The sequence below is a fragment of the Equus caballus genome, chromosome 22 (assembly GCF_041296265.1).
Source record: "Equus caballus isolate H_3958 breed thoroughbred chromosome 22, TB-T2T, whole genome shotgun sequence".
Classification (NCBI taxonomy): domain Eukaryota; kingdom Metazoa; phylum Chordata; class Mammalia; order Perissodactyla; family Equidae; genus Equus; species Equus caballus.
This window is the reverse complement of record NC_091705.1, coordinates 34,687,847-34,709,641: the sequence shown is the minus strand read 5'-3', so window position 1 is coordinate 34,709,641 and position 21,795 is coordinate 34,687,847. Positions and strand designations below refer to the sequence as shown.

Below are 21,795 nucleotides of genomic sequence, written 5' to 3'. Positions count from 1 at the left end.
TTCAAGGGTCCTTCCAGCTCTGTGGAGCTTGCCCACAGCTGCGTTGTTCAACTGACGTTTTGGGGATTAAACTGAATTAAAGCTGAACCACTGGCAAGAAAGAAATTGCAACACGGGAGCACACATAAGCCTTGGGTGTGGTTCTGGAGACCGCATGTTGCCGTTTTGGGGAGACGAGTGAGGTTTCTGTCTCCAAAAACCTGCTCGTGTCTGAGCCCACAGAACAGTTGCCTAGGAAGGAGTGCTATAGTATGGCCTCGAGGGTGGGCTGGATTGGGAGCAGGTTGGGTCCCACTAACTGGGTGGCACTTGGCCCAGGGGAGACCAGATCTGCCTGGCTACCACAGCTGGCGTCCGCAGCATTTGAGGAGTTTAAGAGCAGAAGGAGGAGCTGTGAAGGCCAGCAGGCCACAGATATAAGGAGCCCCACAGCCAACTGGTAAACCTGACGGTGCCTAGGAGCAAACAATCAAATCTGGGCACCAGATGCCCAGCCGGAAGCCCAGAAGCCGGAGTAACCCAGGTTGCCAGGAGCAGACGAAAGCAAGGCTCTTCCATCCTGATCTCTCTTGTTCTCTCAAGAGCCAGTTCTTTCCTGACAATGCCCGTGTGTCCAGCACTTAGGGGAAACGCGCTCACCACCCATGGGCAACCCGCTGTGTGCAGTGCTGACCATACACCAGCTCTCACCCCTCCGGCGGCTTGGCGGGAAAGGAGTTGGTGATTCCCACTTTGCAAACAAGGAAAACTGAGGCTCGGGAAGGAGGGGTGCAAGGCAGCATGAGATCGGGGATTATAAACATACACCGACAACCACGGGCGTTCGTGTCAAAGAATTATGGCGTGTTAAGCAGAGAATCAGAGAATCTCAGAATCACAAAGCCCAGAAGTCGCAGACCCACAGGTGACCAGTATAATCCACACCCCTGTCTGTTCACCAGGCCGTGGATGAAACCTCTCTCTTGGGCCCGTCTCCCATCCATTCAGGCCTCTTCTCTCACCTGGGGTCTGGTTTCAGCCTCCTCTCTGATCTCTCCTCCTTCCAAACCTGCATGCAGCAGCCAGAGGCGTCTTTCCAAACTCTAAGCAGACTGTGTTACTCTTCCCCTAAAAACCCTCCACGGGCTCCCCTTTGCCCTTAGGATAAAGTTCAAACTCCTTGACACGGTTTACTAGGTCCTCTGTCACTAGCCAGTCTCTTGCCATTCTGATTCTCTCCAGCACCCCCTCCCCAACTCTACACCAACTCATACGGACCTCTTTTTAGTTCATCAGATATGCCATGCACTCTCTCTCCCTCTCTCTAACCCCTGGACCTTTGCACTTGCTGTTCTCTCCACTTGGAACATGGTGTACACCAGCACCCCTTTTTCTGGTTCGGATATTCTCTCTCTCTTCCTGTCTCCTCTGGGAAGCCATTTCTGCTCACAGAAGGACTTGGTGAAACAGAAGCCTAAAATCTCAGAATCATAGAATTATAGATTTACAGAGTATTAGAAACAGAAACTGAGACTCCCAGAAGCTTGGGATCTCAAGGTTGGAAGAATTCTTGTACAGACATCTTGTCCAAGGACCGTTAGTAGATTAGAAAAAGTCTCAATTGTGCCCTTTCTCTTACTTAATTTCTGGTTTTACATGTATTTATATAATATTACATTAATGTCTCTGAAATATTTATTTTTATCATGTGTCCTTCTATAATATTTATTGAGCATCTAACTTATTTATTAACCAATGTTTGTTGAGCACATACTATGTACCAGACACTGTGCTGGACAACCGTATTTTATCTATGGCTGCATAACAAATGATCTCGATTGAAAACAGCAAACGTTTATTATCTCATGGTTTGTGTGTGGTAGGACTTAAGGAATGGCTTGGCTGGATGGTCGGCTTAGGGTCTCTCATGAGGTTGTAGTTACAGCGTCAGCCAAGGCCATGATCACCTGAAGGCTTGACCGGGGCTGGAAGATGCACTTCCCAGATGGCTCGTTCACATGGCCGGCAGTTGACAGGAGACCTCAGCGCCTCTGCATGTGGACCTCACCCCCCAAGGCTGCTTGAGCATCCTTACAACATGGCTGCTGGCTTCCTCAGAGCAAGCGATCCAAGATTTGGGCAAGATGGAAGCCACAATGCCTTTTACGACTTAGCCTTGAAAGTCACACTTCTTCATTTCCACAGCATTCTAGTGATTATACAGGACACCCTATTCAGTTGGGAGAGGGCTACATAATGATGTGAATACCAGGAAGTGGGGCTCGTTGGGGGCCCTCTGGGAAGGTGGCTACTGCAGCAGCATTGAACAAGACTGACAAGGTCCCGGCTCTTAGAGTGAACAGCCTGAGGGCTAGAGGAAGACAGTTCATTGATATACAAATAAATAGATAATTTCAGATAGTGATAAGTGCAATGAAGACAATCAAACAAGACAATAAATTAGAGCAGCGGTCAGCAAACTATGGTCATTGGCCAAATCTGGCCTGCTGCCTGCTTTTGTAAATAAAGTTTTATTGGAACTCAGTCATGCCCATTCACTCACATATTGTTTGCGGCTGCTTTCACGCTATAACAGCAGATTTAAATGGTTGCAACAGAGACCATAGAGCCTGCAAACATCCTATACTTAGCTAAGTTGGTTAGGGAAGGCCTCTCTGAGAGGCAACATTTTGGCAGAGACCTGAATGGTTAGACAGAAGCAGCCACCAAAAGAGTTGGGGAAAGAATGTTCCATAAAAAGGGACCATAAGGGTAAAATTTGAGAAATGAGAACAGCACTGGTGTGTTGAGGAACAGGGAGGAGGCCAAGGGGGCTGGGATGGAGTGACCAAAGGGGCAGAATGGTAGGAGATGACCTCGGAGAAGTGATCAGGGCCGCCTTGGGGCCCTGGTGATGGGTTTGAGTTTGTTCTAGGGTGATGGGAAGCCACTGGAGTGTTTTAAGAGGGAGAGGTAGGATCTGATGGGGATGGGAGACATGCTGGTGTAGTCTGGTCCTGTCCTCTGAGCAGGACAGTGCCTCAGCTATCCCTCTAAGCACAGCTGTCCCAGAACTTGTTGGTCTTGAGAAGACCCAGGCAAGATCTTCAGCATCATCTCTCGACTACGTGTTCAGAACTCGGCGATCCCTCTTGCCAGAAAGCCCTTTCGTTTGACCCACTTTGAGTCCCTTGCTCTCCCTTCCTCTAGGCAAGAAGCTTCCCTCTTCTAGATCTAGGGAATCTGTGAAGTTGGGGAGAGCACTGGATTTGGAGCCCTGGATTCCAAACTCTTCCCTGACACCGACTCATCTGTGACCTTGAGAGAGTCAGGCAACCTCTCTGGGCCAGTTTCCTCATCTGTAAAGGGAGGTGAGAGTCCAGTCTGCTTGGTCCAAGGCAAGATGATTAAAGGTGGGGTTGTGCTGGGCACATATACCCCGGTCCTAGGGAGAGATCGAAGGACATGTGACAGCCCAGCTTGGGGTAGCTTGGCCAGGCTGGGGTTGCTGACTTGGGTGACGGGAAATAGGGGTGATTGGTTCATTGGGCAGAAGGTGTCCTGCCAACCCTCTCCTGCTTGAATTTCAAACAACAGGGCAGCTTGCTGCCTCCCGGAACTCCCTGGGATGGCAGACTAGAGTTGTTTGGCTCGGGGCTAGACCTTTGAGGTAGACGGGAATGTCAGCATCCATGTCCAAGTCAGCCTTGGGTATTAGAAAGAGCATAAGATCTTTGTCAGAGAGAAGCCCGACTCTGCCACTTATTTGCCCCATGCCCTCTGTGTCCTCGGTTTTCTCATCTATGAATTGGGTAGAATCTAACTAAGAGGCTTCAGTTGTAAGAGGCACTAGCATTTTGTGTACCACTAAGAGAGAGAACACATTGATAATTCAATCATGACATAATGCTTTCTTAGCACTTTGAGTTTTTATTTTATAGCTATTAAAGAGCTCTGACACTTTTTAAAATCATACACCACTCTTGTGCATAAGTATAAAGGAAACTATAAATGAAATAAACTAGTTAAGGAACTCCTAAAACTTCTCCACGGTCAGCACTCAGCTCACTTAAGACCACTGTCCCACTCAGAACCTTCCTTGTCCATGTTTGTTCACACACTGTTGTCCTCCATACCGTCAAACGCTTTGATCACACAGCATTTCCTGGGAGAACGCTCCACTACGGTCTCTGGGATTTTCCTCCCACCGCTTCCTCCTCTTCTGCAGGTCTGACTCTGGCGCCTTCTTGCTTTTATCAGGAGGTGTCAACAGAGGGTTTTTGGGAAACAACCAGGATTCATGTCCCTCCTTCAAATGATCCTTAAGCCGTTTGTGATGAAATAGACAGGGGTGCAGAAGTCCAGTCAGGCCACGGAAATGATGGCGAGAACCAACCAGGTCATGACCGACACCTGATCTGACCAGCAGCGCCGTAGGATGTCGTTGATTTAAAGACACATCCTAAATTCAGACATACCACAGTGTGGAAAAAGGTACGTCACTGAATTTTTAAAATGTCGCAATAACTGCTGTCTCCTGCGGTTTACGCGAAGATGGAATGATATAAATCTGTGACCTGGGGCCCTGACTAGAGGCCCCAAAGTGCCCAACTCAGCAGGGGCCACCCCTTGGCATTGCTCACCTGTCCCCTGACTCTCCTGGCCTGGGACATCGCCCTCGCAGGGCCCGCTCGGGTTTATGGCAACAATCGCTGCCCCTGCCAGACATGATCTCAAAGCTATAAAGGCTTTTACAGTTTCTCTCTCCCCCGAGATAAGCCTGGGGAGCCCTTCCCAAGGCCGGGGAGCAATTTCAGAGCCGCAGGGGGAGGGGCTGGGCGTTGCACAAGTCGGAAAATAGAACAAGTTTTATGGCCCCAACTTCTCTAAAATACCACGTTCTCATATCCTCGGCTCGAATCTGCTGGTGCAACCTCAGCACCTGGAGCACAGGGAAATTCATTTGTTCATTCATTCATTCGACAAACAGGGACTAGGGGGCAGGGCACACCAGTACGGATCTTCTCAGTTTGCCGCTATCATGGTCCGTGTGGACCCAGGACAACTCGCTTCTTCTCATCTGTAAAACAAGGACAGTTCGCTTGACCTGCTTCACAGCTTCACTGAGCGGCTACGCAAGACAGCGAGCGTGCCAGCGCACTTAGCCCACTGTAGGACTGCAACCCACGCTGCTCGAATCCCTCTCCCTCACGTCGACGTCCGTCTTACCTGTTCTTAGCTCCTCTTTCTCTTTCCGGCCTGGGTGGTGGAGAGGTCTGCGGTGAGGTCCCCACCAGCATCTTTCTGCTGGCCACCCTCCCTCTTTCAATGAGCTCGTGCAACTACTTGGTTTTTTTTTTTTTTTCTTTCATATTTTTTTATTAAGATATAATTTCCATCCAGTAAAACTCACCCTAGTAAGTGTATAGTTCTGCAAGTTTTGGCAAATGTATACAGCCAGGTAGTCACACCGCAGTCAAGACACACAACATTTCCACACCCCCCGAGCCCCTTCCCCTCTGCCCCTTTGTGTTCAAACCCCCCTTCCCAGCCCCAGCCTCTGGCAGCCACAGTTTCTGCCCCTAGAGTTTGCCTTTTCCAGGATATCATATAGATGGAATCACATCGTATGTGGCCTTTGGGTCTGACCTCCTGCCCTCAGAATGGTGCATTTGAGACCCAGGTGGCTTGTATCAGTAGCTCGCTCCTTTTTCTTGTTGAGCAGTGTTCTCATTTGGCTTTTAACTCACATCTATGCTATGACTTGGACTTCTTCTCTCCAGCTCAACTTTTCCCTGAGCTCTAGGCTTGTATATCCAATGAGTCCTTGGATGTTTAATTGGCATCTCTAACAAACCTTTCCCAAGGGAACTCTGCTTTCTAACCCGAATCTACAGCTCCTCCAGGCTTCCACATGTCAATAATCAGCACCTCCAGCCCCACGGTTGCTTCTCTTCTTTCCTCCCCATATTCAATCCGTTAGCAAGTTCTTGGTGGTACGACATCCAAAACATGCCAATCTGACCGCCTCTCCCCGCCCCAACCTGTCTTCGTTTCCAGGGCTGCATAACAAATTGCCCCAAACATAGTGGTTTAAAACAACACCCAATTGTTATCGCAGTTTCTGGTGGAAGTCCAGGCATGGTGTGATGGGGTTCTCTGCCTGGAGTCTTATAGCTGAAATCAAGGTGTCGGCCGGGCTGTGTTCCTACCTGAAGGGTCTGAGGAAGGATCCACTTCCAAGCTTGTTCACATTGTTGCCTGAATTCAGTTCCTTTTGATTGTAGGACTGAGGTCACAGTTTCCTAGCTGGCTGTCAGCTGGGGGTTGCCCTCAGCTTCTAGAGACCACCTGCATTCCTTGCCATGTGACCCCCTCCATCTTCAAAGCCAGCCACGGAGAATCTCCCTCACACTGAATCCCTCTCATCCTTCGAATTTCATTTGCCAAAGAGCCCAGCCCCCTTTCAGGGCTCACTGATTATGTCAGGCCCACCACGACACTCTCCCCATCACAAAGTCAGCTGGTTTGGGGCCTTCATTACATCTGCAAAATCCCTTCCCAGCAGCACCAGCAGACAGTGTGTGAATAATTGGGAGAAGGTGTGTATAGACCAGAGGGCAGGAGTCTTGGGGCCACCTGAGAATTCTGCCCCCTACCCGACTCTAGTCCAAGCTGCCATTATCCCTCCCCTGGGGACTGCACAGACTGCCTCTGGGCTTCTTGGTTTCCACTCTTCTTCCATGTCATCTGGTCTCTATGCAGCAGAGAGCAACCTTTTAGGGACGTGAGTCAGATCGCATCACCTCCCTGTTCAGAAACTTCTAAGAGCTTTCCACTGCACCTAAAATAAAATGCAAGACCTTTCTCACGGCCTAGAGGGCCCCATCTGGTCCTGCCCCTGCCCACCTCTCAGAGGTCATCTCCATCCACTCTGCTCCAGCCACACTGACCTTTTTGCTCGTCCTCCCTTATGCTCAGCTTGTCCCTGCTCTGGGCTTTTACACTCGCCGGTCCCTCCACCTGGGTGCTTCCCCCAGAGCTCAGTGTGGCTGGCCTCCCTCATCCTCCAGATCTCAGCCTAAATCCACATCCTCAGGGAGGCCCTCCTTGACCCCCCAATCTGATGTTATCCCATCCCCAGTCCTCTCAAATTACCCCCTTTTCTTATTTTTATTTCACTCACACTTTCACGGTAACTTGTATTATTTGTAAAACACTTGACTGTTTGACAGCTTGACAGCACTTGACTATTTGAAATTACCTTTACTTCTTTACTCAAACATTGTCCGCCTGCTCTCTCCAGAAGATAAACTTCCTGAAGTCAGGGACTTTGTTTTGCTCACGTGTCCCCTCACGCCTCGAAAGGTGCACAGCACACGGTGGGCACCCTCCCAGTAGTTGCTGAGCGAGTGAACGAATGCATGTAAGTCTTTCGGATTGGTTCCCTCCGCTACACCTTTGCTGCCACCATCTCAGTGTAGAGCTCACCACCTCTCACCTGGTCCAGCACTTGAGCATCTTCACGGGTCTCCCTACTTAAAGTCACACCCCTTTCAATCTGTCCTCCACGAAGCTACCAGAATGAGCCTTTAAACATACAGATCCGGCCATAGCCTTCCCCCGATCTCAAATCTCCTGTTGGTTCCTGTTTCCCCAGAAGAAATTCCAGTGGCTCAGTGTTTTGAGGCCCCCACCACTTGGCCCCAACCAACCACCATACTGTGCTTCCAGATGTGGGATAAGGACCTTCAGTGGCTGGCTGAATGATTTTAGAGATATAAAAGGATGGCATTAAGTGACACTACCCCTAAAGTCTGTCTCTTTACAGGTCTTACTTACTTCTGAAAACTCGAAGGAGAAAATCTCCACTAGATAGCAGATGCCTTTAACATCTCTCTAAACACTTGTCAATACCCCATTTCAAAAAGACAGAGCAGAGTTTTTCCTGGACAATCCTATCCAGCTCCACCTTAAGAACATTGCTTTCTTTTCACTTTAATTTTGCAATTGCCTCATATTTACAACAAATGGTACTGGTTTCTCATTTATGTCAGTGGTCCGTGTAAAGAGAATGATTACAAATTGATTTAAAGAAAAATATTCAGTGAGGGAAGATACAGTGGTCCTTGGGTATGGAGAGGATCAAGGTGGCGTGTGCATGACTGCAGGCTGGGAAACTGGTGTCCGTCCTCCCTCCCATCCACGGGCTGTGCCTCCTGCTGCCTGCCAACTTGTGCTCCTTCTCTCTCCTCAGCCTCGAATGCACTTCTGTCTCTTCTTTGCTGTTCTCTGAATCCTTCTGAGGTGAGTGCACACCACTGCCTTTCCCAGACCGAAGGCTCTCTTCCTCCCTCACTCTACCATCTCACCAGCTGTCACTCTCATTCCTTTGGCTCTTAATGTTCAACTGCTTGTTATTTTTCCCTCTACAATTAAAAATTATAAGCTCCAAGAGGGAGGCACTGTGGGACTGGGTCTTTACCACCCCCAGGATGCTTGGCTCGGGGCTTTGCCCATGGACATTTGTCAAACGAGTAACTTTCCATGGCTCACACTACTTCTGTGCCCACCACGCAGTGGCTGAGTCCTCAGTGTCCTCCTCGATTCCACCATGGTGGCCCCTGGAGTCAGACATAGGCGTTTGAATCTTGGCTGTCACACCAGCTATGGATCTTTGGCAAGTCCCTTCCTCATTTGTAAAACAGAACAACAAGAATACGTGATTCAGGGGGTTGTTGTGGGGATTAAATTAGGTCCAGCCATGTTTGGTAAAGAGGAAGAGGTCCATAAATGTTGTCCTTGGCAACAGGATTTGGGTTTTAGCTCCACCATCATCAAACAGCTGCCTGGGATCCTCTGATTCAGGTCTCTTAGATCACGTCTTAGAATTTACAAATGACGAATCAATTGGAGAAATGTAGATCAAAGGCGATCTGGATCCTACAAAAGAGGAAGTAGGGCAATCCCACCAATTTGGGATGACAGGTCCTTCACACTGATGGAACTTCCTTTGGATCCTCAAGCAGCCTGTCACCCAGAGTCCCTTCCAGTTCTCATTCCCGTTCTTTGAGCAATGGGGCTCCATTTGGGATAATGCGGTAAGAAGCTTCCAGTATCACTGCTGGGGAAGCAACCTTTGTAGGGGGACTGAACTCCCAACGCTCAATGAGGCCACATGGGTTGGTAGAAGAAGTGTGGGTTCAAGTCCTGGTTCAACTGCTCATGAGCTGTGTGCCTTGGACAAGTTCCTTCACCTCTCTGAACCTCGGTTTCATCACCTCTAAAATGGGGATAATGGGATTTGCTGTTTGTCACCCAAACTGATGTTGTTTTGCAACTGAAATGGAAATCAAACTTGAAGCTCTGGCCGCCCACGCTGAGATTTGAGATTAACTGGGGCAAAGGGCTGATGAGGTGGAGGAGCCAAGGGCAGAGGAATTTATGGCAGCCCAGGGTTTATGGTTTTGATATGGATTTATTAAGCACACTCTAGGACTGCAATAGCCTGCTCTGGCCCCCGCCCGCCATGTCCGTGCTGCCAGCGGCATGGACAGGCTTCTGTTGCAACGTTATGGAAACATTTCCTGGTGCTTGTGAGTGGAGGAAAGGGACAGGGGAAGGTGGGAGTGGCCTCAGGGACCAGGCAGGCAGCTAATGGGTGCTCTTAGGCTGGAGAACTTAATGGTTTCCTCTCCCTAGAAAGGGCCTGGCTGAAGAGTTCGTACTCCAAGCCCCCAGAGGTGGGCACTGGGAACACCTTGCATACACGGCAGCTCTTACGGTTACTATTAGCTCATTCAGTTGAATCCTGACAAAGCCCCTGCAGGGAGGTATCATTCCCGTTTTACAGACGGTGCTCGGAGCGATGGAGTGATCTGACCAAGGTTACATTGATCACCAAGATCTGTGACTCCCAGACCAGAACTGTTGTCTCTTCCCTTTGGGAAGCTAAAGAGGTCACCCTGCTCCACCCCCATCCTCGACTGTCACCACACCTAGGCGTCCCACAGTCCAGCCGTCAGTCTGCCCCGAACCACCCATCGCTGAGTGCTGTGGTGTGCTGGTGAATGCTTAACAACTGGCTCTCCAGGGAAAAAGCCTTGATTTGCAGCGTTTGCCAGTTCTTGTGGTGTAAATGCTCCCGCTGCCACTGTCAATGTGACACTGTCCAACAGAGAGTTGGGAAGGGAGGGTAACAATCGGCTCTCACAGACCAGCTCCAGCACACCCCTGAGTGAACGTGAGGCTGTGGTCTGTGGCAGCCAAGGCACGAGGCCACCCACCTAGTTTATCAGGGGAAAGGACCAAGGTAGCTGCAGACCAGGCTGGAAATTCCCAAATGCATCCCTTGCTTTTATTCTTTCTTTAAACAACACTTGCTTTTATGAAATTTCCCTATGCCTACTTATCCCCCCTTGCTGGCAGGTTGACCCAGGTCCCTGGAAGGGACCTAGAACAGGGCTCTTGGACCCTGATGGTAGATGACAGACCTTTAGACCCTCTTGCCAGTTTTCCAGATCTTCCCACCACCGCCTCTTATCCTCCTGCCTTCAAGAGGGAGGATTGACTTTCACTCTCACTACGTACTGAGTATTTATTTATTTTATTTTTTTGAGGAAGATTAGCCCTGAGCTAACATCTGCCACAAATCCTCCTCTTTTTGCTGAGGAAGACTGGCCTTGAGCTAACATCCATGCCCATCTTCCTCTACTTTATATGTGGGACGCCTGACACAGCATGGCCTGACAAGCGGTGCAGAGGTCCACACCCGGCATCTGAACTGGCGAACCCCAGGCCGCGGAAGCAGAACGTGCGAACTTAACTGCTTTGCCACTGGGCTGGCCCCATACTGAGTATTTAGAATCAGGAGATCACAGTTAGATTCTCACCTCAGCCTCTCAAGGAAAAACCACCTCCTCTGAGCCTCAGTTTCATCTAGAAAGTGTGTGTGGGGGGGTAATAATAATGTCTAAGCTGCTTACCTCTTGATGTGAAGACTAACACACAATAACGGATACGAAAGCATTTTGCACACTGTAAAGGCCCAGCTGACTATTCTCATTCTTATTTCTATTACTCGAAAGGAAGAAAAGACACTCATCCAAGGACTTAGAAAACATAGGCGCCATTTATTTTGCTTTATAAACTTTTGTTAAAACACATAAGAGTAAGAAATGTTTTTTGCTTCTTTGCCCCATTGGGCAGCAGTGACGGGAGCTCAGGGGTCAGCAGGGGACCTAATGACATTCACACCTACAGGTAGAGGCTGACGGGATGCAGACCACTTCCAGAATTGCTTGACGTGAATTTCACAATTCATCCCAATCAGGGCAAATCACAGAGCAATTTGGCAGAAGTAATTGGGTTGGTCATCACAAGAAATCTAGGAGCATCCATTTCCAACCCTCCTTCTCCTCCGTCCACTCCCAGAAAAGCCACGTAGATTCTGGAAGCTTCTGAGAGCCGCCTAGAGAGGGGGTTGTCTCAGTGGAGGAATTTTAGGGCTTGTGCTTTTCAAGTCCATCAGATTTTATGTTTTAGGATCTCAACTCAGGTAGCAAAACAAAACAAAACAAGATTTTCCAATGTGGTGTTCTCAGTTTAGAATCAGAAAAGTCAACTTCTCTTCATTTTGTTTCCTGCATTGCAACAAAATGATTAAAGTGGAATGGATGTCCTCCATGAAGGGTTGATTTGGGCAGAGGACTGACCCCCTGACCCAGAAGATTGCTATTGTTAAAGACACTGTTACCCTACTCCACCCCATGGGAAATTCTTATCTCAACACTGCTCCCATGACAGAGGCCTGAACGACACTGGGGCACGGAGTAGCAAAGATTGGGAAGGACCATGAGGACCAATTCCAGCTTGCCTACCTTGCTCCAGACCAGTTTGAGCCCCCAGGCTGGGATTTCTGGGGAACTGGAATGAGGTGTGGCTGAGGAAGGCTTGAGAGCTCTGAACAGGGGACAGTCTCTCCTGGGACTGGACTTGGCTTGGTGCGGTGGGAAGGCCCATCCTGACAGCACTGGAGATTTAGAGATTTCTCTTAGCCATACTGCCCAAATACCCTTCATGCCTCTTTGGTGAAAAAGAACACTCACCAATGATGGAATCTGGGGGCACTGGGGTGCTGCCCCCATCCACTCAGCAGGGTCAGCCCTGCATAGGAGGGGTAACCGGTCTAACTGTTCACCCTCCTATGTAGCACAGCTCTAGTCTCAGGACACATCCCTTTAATTCACACTGGCAAGTGGCATTTTCCAGAATTTCCCCAAAGCCACCAAGATTCTGCTTGGATGAGATGCTGGCTGTTCCATCCTGGGGTTTAATGGTTCCAGAATGTACTTTGAGTGTTCTCCCCAGAGCAGGTCTCAAACTTAGGCCTTCTTACCTCTCTCCTGCCCTCCCCCCCAAACTGTCCCACCCCAGAATGCCAGGCCACACTGGTGTGTCTCCCATGAACCAGACCCCTGATGCCCCTTCCCACAGACTTGGGGAGTAAAGAGAGAAAGGGGGTCCAAGGACTAGGAATTCTCCTTGTTTATCAGCACACAGGATTCTGGACCCTAACTGGACTTCAGCGCATCCCCAGGCCAATCTTTGTCCTAGGTGTGGGCAGGGCTCCTGAGAAGAATGAGGCTTTGGCTTCTGAGGTTGGTGAAGGGGGCGAGAAGTCCCTCAGCTTGATCGCAGTGAGGACAGAGGGGTCCTTTCAGAGAAGATGTTCAGCCACCGTGGTTAAGAGCTCTTGTTCTGATCCAGGCAGACCTGGGATCAAGTCCTGACTTGGTCACTTACTACCTGTGTGACCTCCAGAAAAATCACTTAACCTCTTAGGTCTCAATTTCATCTTCTGTAACAACCCCAGGGTAATAGGGAGGATGAAAGGAGATGACGCATGTCAAGTGCCTTAAGACAGTGCCGGGAATAAGGAAGAGCTTGAGACAGGCCCCGGGGGATAATTCTTCCTTGATGTCACTCCGACCTGAGGATTCTTCCACCCATCTTCTCCATGTCTAAGCCTCATCACTCTCACCTGGATTGCATCACTGGCCCCCATCTGATCTCCCTGCTCTCCCCCAACCTTCCAACCTCTGTCGCAATGCTGGCTTCAGCTTCTGAGGCTTGGCTCACTGCAAATCCCTCCTCCGCTTCTCACAGCCTTGGAGCCCAAATCTCAATGCCTCAGCTTGGCATTCAAGGCTCCCATGCTGCCCAGCGTGCCCACTCTGCTCCAGAAAACCCTGTCTTTCATCACCTCGCTCCTACACCCTTATTCTGACCTCTACACCTTGCCCAGGCTGTTTGCCCTCCTTGGCATGTCCTGTCTCACCTGCTCCACCAGTTGGAATCCAACCCATCCCTAAAGGCCTGGCGCATAGTCTGCCCCTTTCCGGATGCTTTCTCTGACCATGGCAGCTCCCTCCAAGCCCCTGCTGTCCACCTTGGATTGTTCTTGCATTGTTGAAGCCCTGCAGCTGCGTGAACTCCAACCTAAGGTCCCACCAAGGGTCCCTGAAGGGTTCCACCCCAGTCCCCGAAGAAGGGAAGAGCTGTGTGTCTTCCTTCTCAACAGTCAGTACTTCAAAAATGTCCCTAGGATGACTGGGGGAATCGTTTCCAAGTCTTCCTCAGCCTCTGGGAGGCGGCTGTGGAGAAACTAGGACGGCTGAGCAAGGTGACAGGGGTGGGAGGAGAGGAGCACCGGAGGTCGGGGCAGCAGAACAGGGAGGGGTGAGGTGCCAAGATCTGACCCAGCCTTAAAGGGCTCTGCATCTGGACACTGTGACAGCACTAGGAGAGAAGAAGTACTGATCTGAGGGGAAGGGAGCTATGTTTAAGCAAGGTCCCACGTCGTCTCCAGGCAGCTGTCCTTTGGGGGTGAAGAAGTTGGGGGTAGATATGGAGGAAGGGGAAGGCAGTGGCTTCGGCAAGAGAAAGGTTGTCCAAGGCAGCAGAGGATTTTTCCACCGGGGGTCTCTCCAAGTCAAAGCCCCGTCATCCAGAGCAGGGGATGCAGGGCGGCAATGGGATGCGACCCGCAGCCCAAGTTCTTGGGTTCTTTGCTATTTCCGTTCCTGCTCTGGGACTGCCCTGTTGTCACAGCTTCCTTCATTGGGACAAGTGACCACCGGGGCTCTCTGAGGGGGCTGGGGGGCCAGCAGAATCCCCGACCCCCAGCAGCTTGCTAGATGACTTCCTGCTTGGTGATGGTCGGCTGGGGAATGGCGGAGGGGGGCTTCACAATTGTGGTGATGGCTCCTGGCAGGAGCTTGTAGGGCTCAGACCCTGAGCCACCTGGCGGTGAGGGCTGTGGAGTCTCGGGGGTGGCTGGAGGGACAGAGAGACACACAGGAGTTGCTCAGAATTCCAGCCCTTTGGGGAGTAAACAAAGAGCCCTGGGGAAGTTCTTCCCCTCTCTGAGACTTAGTTTCCTCTTCTATAAAATGAGAGAATTAAACTAGATGATGTCTAAGGTCTCTTACAGCTCAAACCTTCTGAGTCCTCAATCCTAAAGTCTAAGTTCCGTGAGGTCTGGAAAGCTGCGGCTGGGCCAGGTTCTGTGGTTAGAGCCTTGTGCTCAGGTCCTATCAACTACCCCTCCTCCACAATTTGACGTGGAGATTGGGCGGCTTCTCCCAAACCAGAGTCCAAGTCTGACTCTCCCCAGTGATAACGGGACATGTGTCAGGAATACCCTTTCTTGGAGAGAAAGAGCAGCAGTTGATGAGACCCAAGAGTCTAGCTAACTGGCTCAAAAAATACCATTTCTTCCATATTTAAGAAGACAAGTAATGGAAACTCATTGGTCCCATTTCCATCACAGGTTTGGAAGGTAATTTTGACCATGACCCACTTAGCCAACTTTATTCAACGGCCACCTTTCCCAAAGAATAATCTGAATGAAATGCAATCTTATTTCGGTGGACCGTCTCATCCCAATCATAATCTTACCCTTTGAAGAACTTCGCCCAATGACAAACATTCTTGTGAGATTTCACCTCAGAGGACAGTCTAGCCCATGGACATCCCCACCCAATGAATAGTCTCACCCAATCGTCTAATGGATAGTCTTACCCAGTGGGCAGCTTACTGCAACAACCAATTTTACCCAATGGACAACATCACCTAATGGAATTCTCACCCCAATGGACATCCTCACCCAGTAGGTGACCTCATCCAGAGGACTGCCTCATCCCAAGGACAGCCTCATTCAGAGGAGGCTGTCAATCACCTCATTGAATAAACAGCCTGAACAAATGGACAGTCTCACCCCTCATTCCCTACCCTGGAGCACAGAGAACTGTGGTATCCCAGTTCCCATCTTCCAGACCCAACCTTCTCTTCACTCCCCTCTTAGGCCCCAACCTCACCCCTTCCTCCGTAGAGCCCACGTTGCCCACCTGCCTGCCCCCTAGGTCGGGGCCACTCACACATCTGTCCGTTGCTGAGGTGAGAGGGCATTGTGTTGGCAACAATGACATTGGTGCCCATGTGTTCCTGCATCAGGTGAGGGTGCAGGGGGTGATGGGCATGAGGTGCATCACTGGAGGACCCTGCAGGTAGAGAGGGGACTCAATCAGGATGGAGAGTTTGGAATAAGGACCACGGGGTCTTAAGGGACCATCTTCCTCAGGTGTGCCCAATCAAACTGCCCACGCAATATTGACAGTACCCATTGGGTACCTATTCCTAGGTTAGTAAACTGGGCTTACCATTCCTATCCATAGGCTTCATGAGGGTATTGAGAGGACCCAACAAACTAAGAGAACAAAAGTGATTTGAAAGAAACAAGGTACATATAAGGAAGCTCTGAGATCATTTAAATATTATAATGAGTAGTGTATTGAATGCATGTTAATATAATGGATTTAACCAATGGCTCTCAAAGCTCCTTGGCACACAAATCCTTCAACCATTTGGATGCAACTCACCTTTCAGTCTCGTCCCCGACATGGCAGCTTCAGCCAAATAGACCTACTTATATCATCTACTTTTCCTGTACTTCCCTCTCTCTATACTTCTGCTCGTGTGTTGCTTCCACTGGAGATGGCTTCTCTACCCTTCCCAGGTCCACAAGTCCAAATTCTGGCTCAGCTATTTCCTCCATCGGGAAGCCTCTCCTGATTCTCCCCACTCCAGTAAGAAGTAAACTTCTTCTTCCTGGTAATTCCCGTCGTAATTTATCTGTACCCCATCTTTTGGGAATAACCACTTGTGTCTGTGAGCATCACACTTACAGGCATATTTTTCTTCTCTCTTTGAGGGGCTAGCAATGTGTCTGGAGCACAGTCACTGCTTCAAAAAATGTGTCAGAGAGTGATAGTACCATATAGGATGTGGTTTCATAATAGGCCATGGTCACTAATATGAAGATGATGGAATCTTAGGGCTTGCCAGAAGCCTCTAAAGTACACCTGTTTCCATAATAGCTATCAATTATTGAGTACCTATTGTGTGTCAGGTACTGTTTTATAGCACTTTTCATGTTTGACATGATTTAACCTTCACAACACTTCTATAGGGTGGGTACCATTATTATCCCAGTCTACAGATGAGATTACGGGGCCCAGAGAGACTAATTATTTTACCCAAGTTTATCTGGTAACAGAGCACAAGCTCCTTCCTGGTCCTGACCTCAATGACACCGGATTCATAATAACTCCATATTCATAGGGTCGAAGTGAGAATGAAATGAGTTACCATGTGACAGTGGTTCTCAACTGGGGATGATTTGGGCCCTTCTGGGGGACATTCGACAACATCTGAAGACACTTTTGGTTGTCACCACTGGAGAAGTGCTACTGGCATCCCGTGGTTAGAGGCCAGGGATATGGGTAAAGAGCGCACACAAAAGCCCCCACAACAAAGAATTATCCAGTCCTAACTATCAAGTGCTGAGATGGAGAAACCTTGCCCTTGGCCATGACATCACCAGGAACTGCATCACCTCCAAAATCTCGAGTCCAAGCTTCCTCACTTAGATCCTCTCTCCTATTTTTCCAGCTCACTTCATCTAGTACCTTCCCTGCAAAACTTCTTCAACCCTCTCGAGGCTTCCAATTCACTGGCCCCCACCCCATATTTATTTCTCTTTTAGTCCAGCCAAGATTCCATCGCCCGTCATTATAATCATGCCCTTGCAATCATCCTTCACTCCCTCATAGCTCCCCTTTGTAGTAAAACATTTTCAAAGGGTCGTCTACTCTCCCCCCCTCTGCTTCTTCACTTTCCCACTCACTCAATCTGTAACACCCCCCCCCCCAAATCCGGTTTCTTTTCCCATGGCCTCTGACACTGCTCTCAACACAGTCACCAAGCGCCTCCATGTTGCCAAGCCGATGGACGCCTCCCTCATTGTCCTTTAGAATTTAATACCACTAAACGCTGTCCTTAAAACACACCCTTCTCTTGAATTTTGGCATTTCTCCGGCTTTTCTCCTTTTTCCCTGGCTAGTCTTTCTCCATCTCCTTCCGTGGTACCTAATCACTAGAGGACCATGGAGCTCCATTTCATCCTGAGCTTTGCGCTTGTGTTTCAGCAACAGACTCAAACATGCAACTGTCTCATTAATAACTCAGCTTGGATATCTGACAGTCATCTCAACTTCATTGAGATCTCGTGGTTCATCCCTCACCACCATCGCCACACCCAGCCTCAAACTGTTTTTTCTCAGTCTTTCCCATCTCAGTAAATTACAGTCATGTGTCGTTTAATGACAGGGATACGTTCTGAGAAATGTGACGTTAGGTGATTTTGTCATTTGTGAACATCATAGAGTGTATTTACACAAACCTAGGTGGTATAGCCTACCACACACCTAGGCTACATGGTACCAATCCTATGGGACCACATCGTATATGTGGTCCGTCGTTGACCAAAATGTTCTGTGTCACGTGACTATACTTCACCATCACTCTCGTTACTTAAAGCAAAAATTTCATCTTTGACTCAGTCCCTCCCTCTCACTCCCCACATATGATCAATCGGCAAATCCTGTGGGTTCCTCCTTCAAATAGAGGATCAAGTTTTTCTCTGCTGCTAAATTTCCAGTCATGCCCTGGTCCATGCTTCTATCATCCTCCCCCTAATTGGAGACAACAACATTCTCAGGGGTCTCCCGCCTCCACTTTGCTTGCCTGAAATTCACTTTCTACCCAACAATCAGAGTAGTTTGTTTAAAACATTAGTTTGACTTTCACTCTTCTCACAATAGTTGAAATGAGAATAAAATCCAAATTTCTGACCATGGCCTCCAAGACCAAATGCTTACGATTTGGTTTCTGCCCAAAATGGTCTCTCCATCTTCATCTCATACAATGACCCCCATGTCACAACCTTATCCTTCTTTCTCAAACACACAAACCTCTCCTGTCTCAGGGCTTTTGCATTAGTTACTTCTGCCTAGAGTGTTTTTCTCTTGACTTTTAAATGTTCTATTTCCTTTCATCCATCAGGTCTTAGCACAAAAGTCACCACTGCAGAGATGTCTCCCTTGGCCAACCAATACACTCTATCTATTACCTGGTAATTTCAAAATCTGTAGAAACTCTCTTTCTTTTATACTTGATTACTGTCTGATCCCATGAGCCTTAATACACACACGCATGTACACACACATGCACACACACTCACAGACAACCTCCAGGAGGGCAGAGATCTTGTTCTCTGCTGAATCTCCAGCACTTTTGATAGTGACTGGCACATGCTATGCTCTTGAATCAATGGACCACTGTTGCCATTTTCCTGATGAGGAAACTGAGACTTGGCTAGATTACGGGATTTGCCCAAAGCCATAGAGTGAGGAAGTGATGGAGCTGAGAGGTGAGCCTAGGTCTGCGTGAGGCTTGCCTCTTGAAGAGGGCCCCCCCCCCAGCCCCCGCCCACCTCTCAGTCCCTCCTGGACCCGGCACGGACCTCCCAGCAGCATCTCCTGCAGCAGGTTGTCGATCTTGGCCATGCCGAAGAGCTTGATGAACTGGATCTGCTCAATCATCTGCCAGGTGATGCTCTGCAGGGTGGGCAGCAGCAGCAGGAGCTCGCCGAAGCGGCCGCGCGAGTCGTACTGGCGGTCGTTGATGTAGTCCTCCAGGCTCACCTGCACCTGGGAACGCAGCCGCTTGATCTTGCCCGGGTCGCTCAGCCCCTTGGCATCTGCAACAGGAAGGGGCGGCCAAAGGAGGGCAGCGGGGCCCAGCTGGAGCATCTGGGGAGTCAGGACCCGGATCTCCCCTGACTCATGGGGCCCTGATAGGGGGCCTAGTGGTTCAAGGTCACACAAGGCATCCTCAGCAGTGTCGGGACAAGGATTCAGGGTCCTCAAGAACCAGAGTACACTAACGCAAATTGTAGCTTTCTGGTATCAGGAAGTAAAGTGTTTCTGTCACATTTCCTACAATGCGGAACTGGGAGCGGGGAGTAGGGGACGGAAGGCAGGACTTTAGGAACATACTCCAGAGGGCACCTAGTAACCTCCTCAATACACATGGGGAAACTGAGGCACAGAGTAGGGAAAGGAGTTGGCCCAGGTCACACATCCAGTCGTTAGCAGATCCATGATGTGGACTTGGGGCTCCTGACTCATGGTTGAGGTCTCACTCTGCAGACCTCGGCACACGCTGCTTCTGCTGCCCTAGAATAGCGTCTCCCCGCTTGCCTGCTCCCTTGCCTGTGTCATCTTGGGGTCTCAGCTTAGGCTTCACCTCTTCCAGGAAGCCTTCTCCATTCCGCCCTCCCAAGTCTGTATTATGAGTGTCCATCATGTCCCCAAATTTCTGTGGCTCTTTCATCACTACTGATCCCACAGGAGGTAACTGTCTCTTCCGCTAGACTGTGACCATGTGCGGGCAGGCGTATGTCTCTCTTGGTGTTTTAAATCCACCAGCTAGCACCACGCCTAATTAATATTTGTTGAATAGGTAACTAGATGAAGGGGTGGGTAGATGGATGGAAGGATGAATGAATGAAAAAAAAAATCAATGGATAAATTCTAGATCCTTAACCTAGAAGGGGACGTAAGCGGTCACCCTGCACTTAATCTCAGCCTTTACGGAGGTTATGCATTAACTTCCTCTTTTATGGATAAAGTAAGTGGCAGAAAGAGAATTTCACCCACACTTCCATTCCAGGGTTCTCTCTACTGAGCCACATTTGTGCATTTTTTTATTCAGTCAACAAACATTTACTGAGCACCACTGACATGACAGGTGCTGTACTAGGTCACCCGCCCTCCAGGCCAGGTTGCTGACCTTGCCTCAGCATCACTAGTCCCGCCCATTTTACCTAGCAGCTACTATCTGTGCAGCCCTGTGCGGAGGACCACAGGGGATACGGGCCGGGCCAGGCTCTTGTGGAAACCAGAACTGCAAGTCTTAGCCTTCAGGAAATGAGAAATAGTGTGCGGTAGCTAAGAAGTGGGCTTGAGAGCTGGATTGCCTGAAGTTCAAACCCAAGCTCTGCCATTTCCTGGTTGTGTGACCTTGGCCCAGTTAATCAATATCCCTATGCCTCAGTTTTCTTATCTGCAACATGGGGATGATAACAATTCCTGTCTCACAGGTACCACGTTGCAAATAATAAGTGAGATAATCCCCATAAAATGTTCAGAATGGTGCCTTAGTAGAGCGCTCAGCTCCATAAATGGCGGTCATCTCCCTCTTCATTACTATTATTACTACAGGTGATCTCCATGCAGGTGGGGCCTGGCACTAAGGACACTGCCTGGCACACAGTAGGTCCTCGCTAACATGTAAGGGGGGGAAGGAAGCAAGCAAGCCTTTAGAACCCAGGCATCTTGATATTGTGAAATGCAATCAGCTTTGCACAAAGATGTTGTGTAACATGCAGGTAGAGTCAGTAGATGGAAAGGAGAGAGGAGAGTTGAGAGCCGAAGGGAAAGATGGGGATGCAGTGTCTTCATCCTGCTAACGAAGGGTTAGGAGATACTGTCTACAGTGGATAGGACAAGAAATAAAGGCACAAGCGCATAACTCAGCGTTATAAAGGCAGTCCATAGAGACACCAAAGCAGCAATAAAAATATATGAAGAGGATGGGGGAGAAAAGATGGGATGGTGATAGAGAAGAGTGAAATCCTCAACTAGCAAAGGAGGGGAAATATGATCCAGGATGGATCAATCAAGAAAGAGAAGGCTTAGCATTTTATTTAGAGCTGTAGAGGTAACTGCCAGAAGAAACAGGTAAAGGAACCAGGAATGGTTCCCCTGGGGATGAGGTCTTAGCAGGAACCTTGGGGTGGGGAGGACTGTCTGCATTTTAAGTAAGGGCAGGTATTATTTTGATAACATAAGGAAAAAAAGAAAAGATGAAAGGAAAGAAAAGAAGGAAGCTAGGAGGGAAGGAGAGGGAAGGAAGGAGGGAGGAAGGGAAAGAAGAAAAAGGAAGGGAAGAAAAAGGCCAAGCCTCCGGAGTCAGTGTGTCCTGTCCAGTCACATCAACCCTTTGAGCCTTGATTTTCCTTATCTGTTAAAGCGAGCTAATAAAAATGACCTCTCCAGGTTGTTGTCCTAAAGAGATGAGGTTGTGAACTCAGGGGACGTAACGCAGTAGGAGACATGTGACATAGGGTCTGGAGTAGTGGGGTGGGTGGGAGGTGTGGACTGTACCTGGGTCAAAGAAGATGATGGCTTTGAGGCAGGCGTACTCATTGTCATCGATCTGCAGCTCCTGGAAGGGTAGCACCAGCTCGTCAAGGATGCGCATGGACACCCGGCTCATCTCTGCCAGCTCTGGGCAGTGTCGAGGGACGATGTAGTCATTTCCTGCGTGGGTTGGGAAGGAGAGGGGATG

At 49.3% G+C, this 21,795-nt stretch overlaps 2 protein-coding genes across 11 annotated transcripts in view; both read right to left on the bottom strand.

Moving 5' to 3' along the window:
- The window catches only part of TTPAL (alpha tocopherol transfer protein like), a 36,665-nt gene extending 35,405 nt beyond the window's left edge, over positions 1 to 1,260 (bottom strand). For all 4 annotated transcript variants that reach the window (XR_011430680.1, XR_011430684.1, XM_014735170.3 and 1 more), the window contains exon 1: positions 1,002 to 1,260. The gene's annotated coding sequence lies outside the window, so the exon portion shown is untranslated. The remainder of the gene's footprint in view (positions 1 to 1,001) is intronic.
- Positions 1,261 to 11,091: 9,831 nt separating this feature from the next.
- HNF4A (hepatocyte nuclear factor 4 alpha) overlaps positions 11,092 to 21,795 on the bottom strand; it is a 63,861-nt gene continuing 53,157 nt past the window's right edge. For 2 of the 7 annotated variants that reach the window (XM_070247730.1, XM_014735167.2), the window contains exons 7-10: positions 21,612 to 21,767; positions 18,875 to 19,141; positions 15,390 to 15,542; positions 11,092 to 14,316 (exon numbers count right to left, since the gene is read on the bottom strand). In XM_070247730.1, coding sequence (XP_070103831.1) covers positions 14,174 to 14,316; positions 15,390 to 15,542; positions 18,875 to 19,141; positions 21,612 to 21,767 — 719 coding nt within the window. In that variant the 3' untranslated portion in view covers positions 11,092 to 14,173. The remainder of the gene's footprint in view (positions 14,317 to 15,389; positions 15,543 to 18,874; positions 19,142 to 21,611; positions 21,768 to 21,795) is intronic. The other 5 variants (XM_070247731.1, XM_001502993.6, XM_070247732.1 and 2 more) reach the window with 3 other exon arrangements.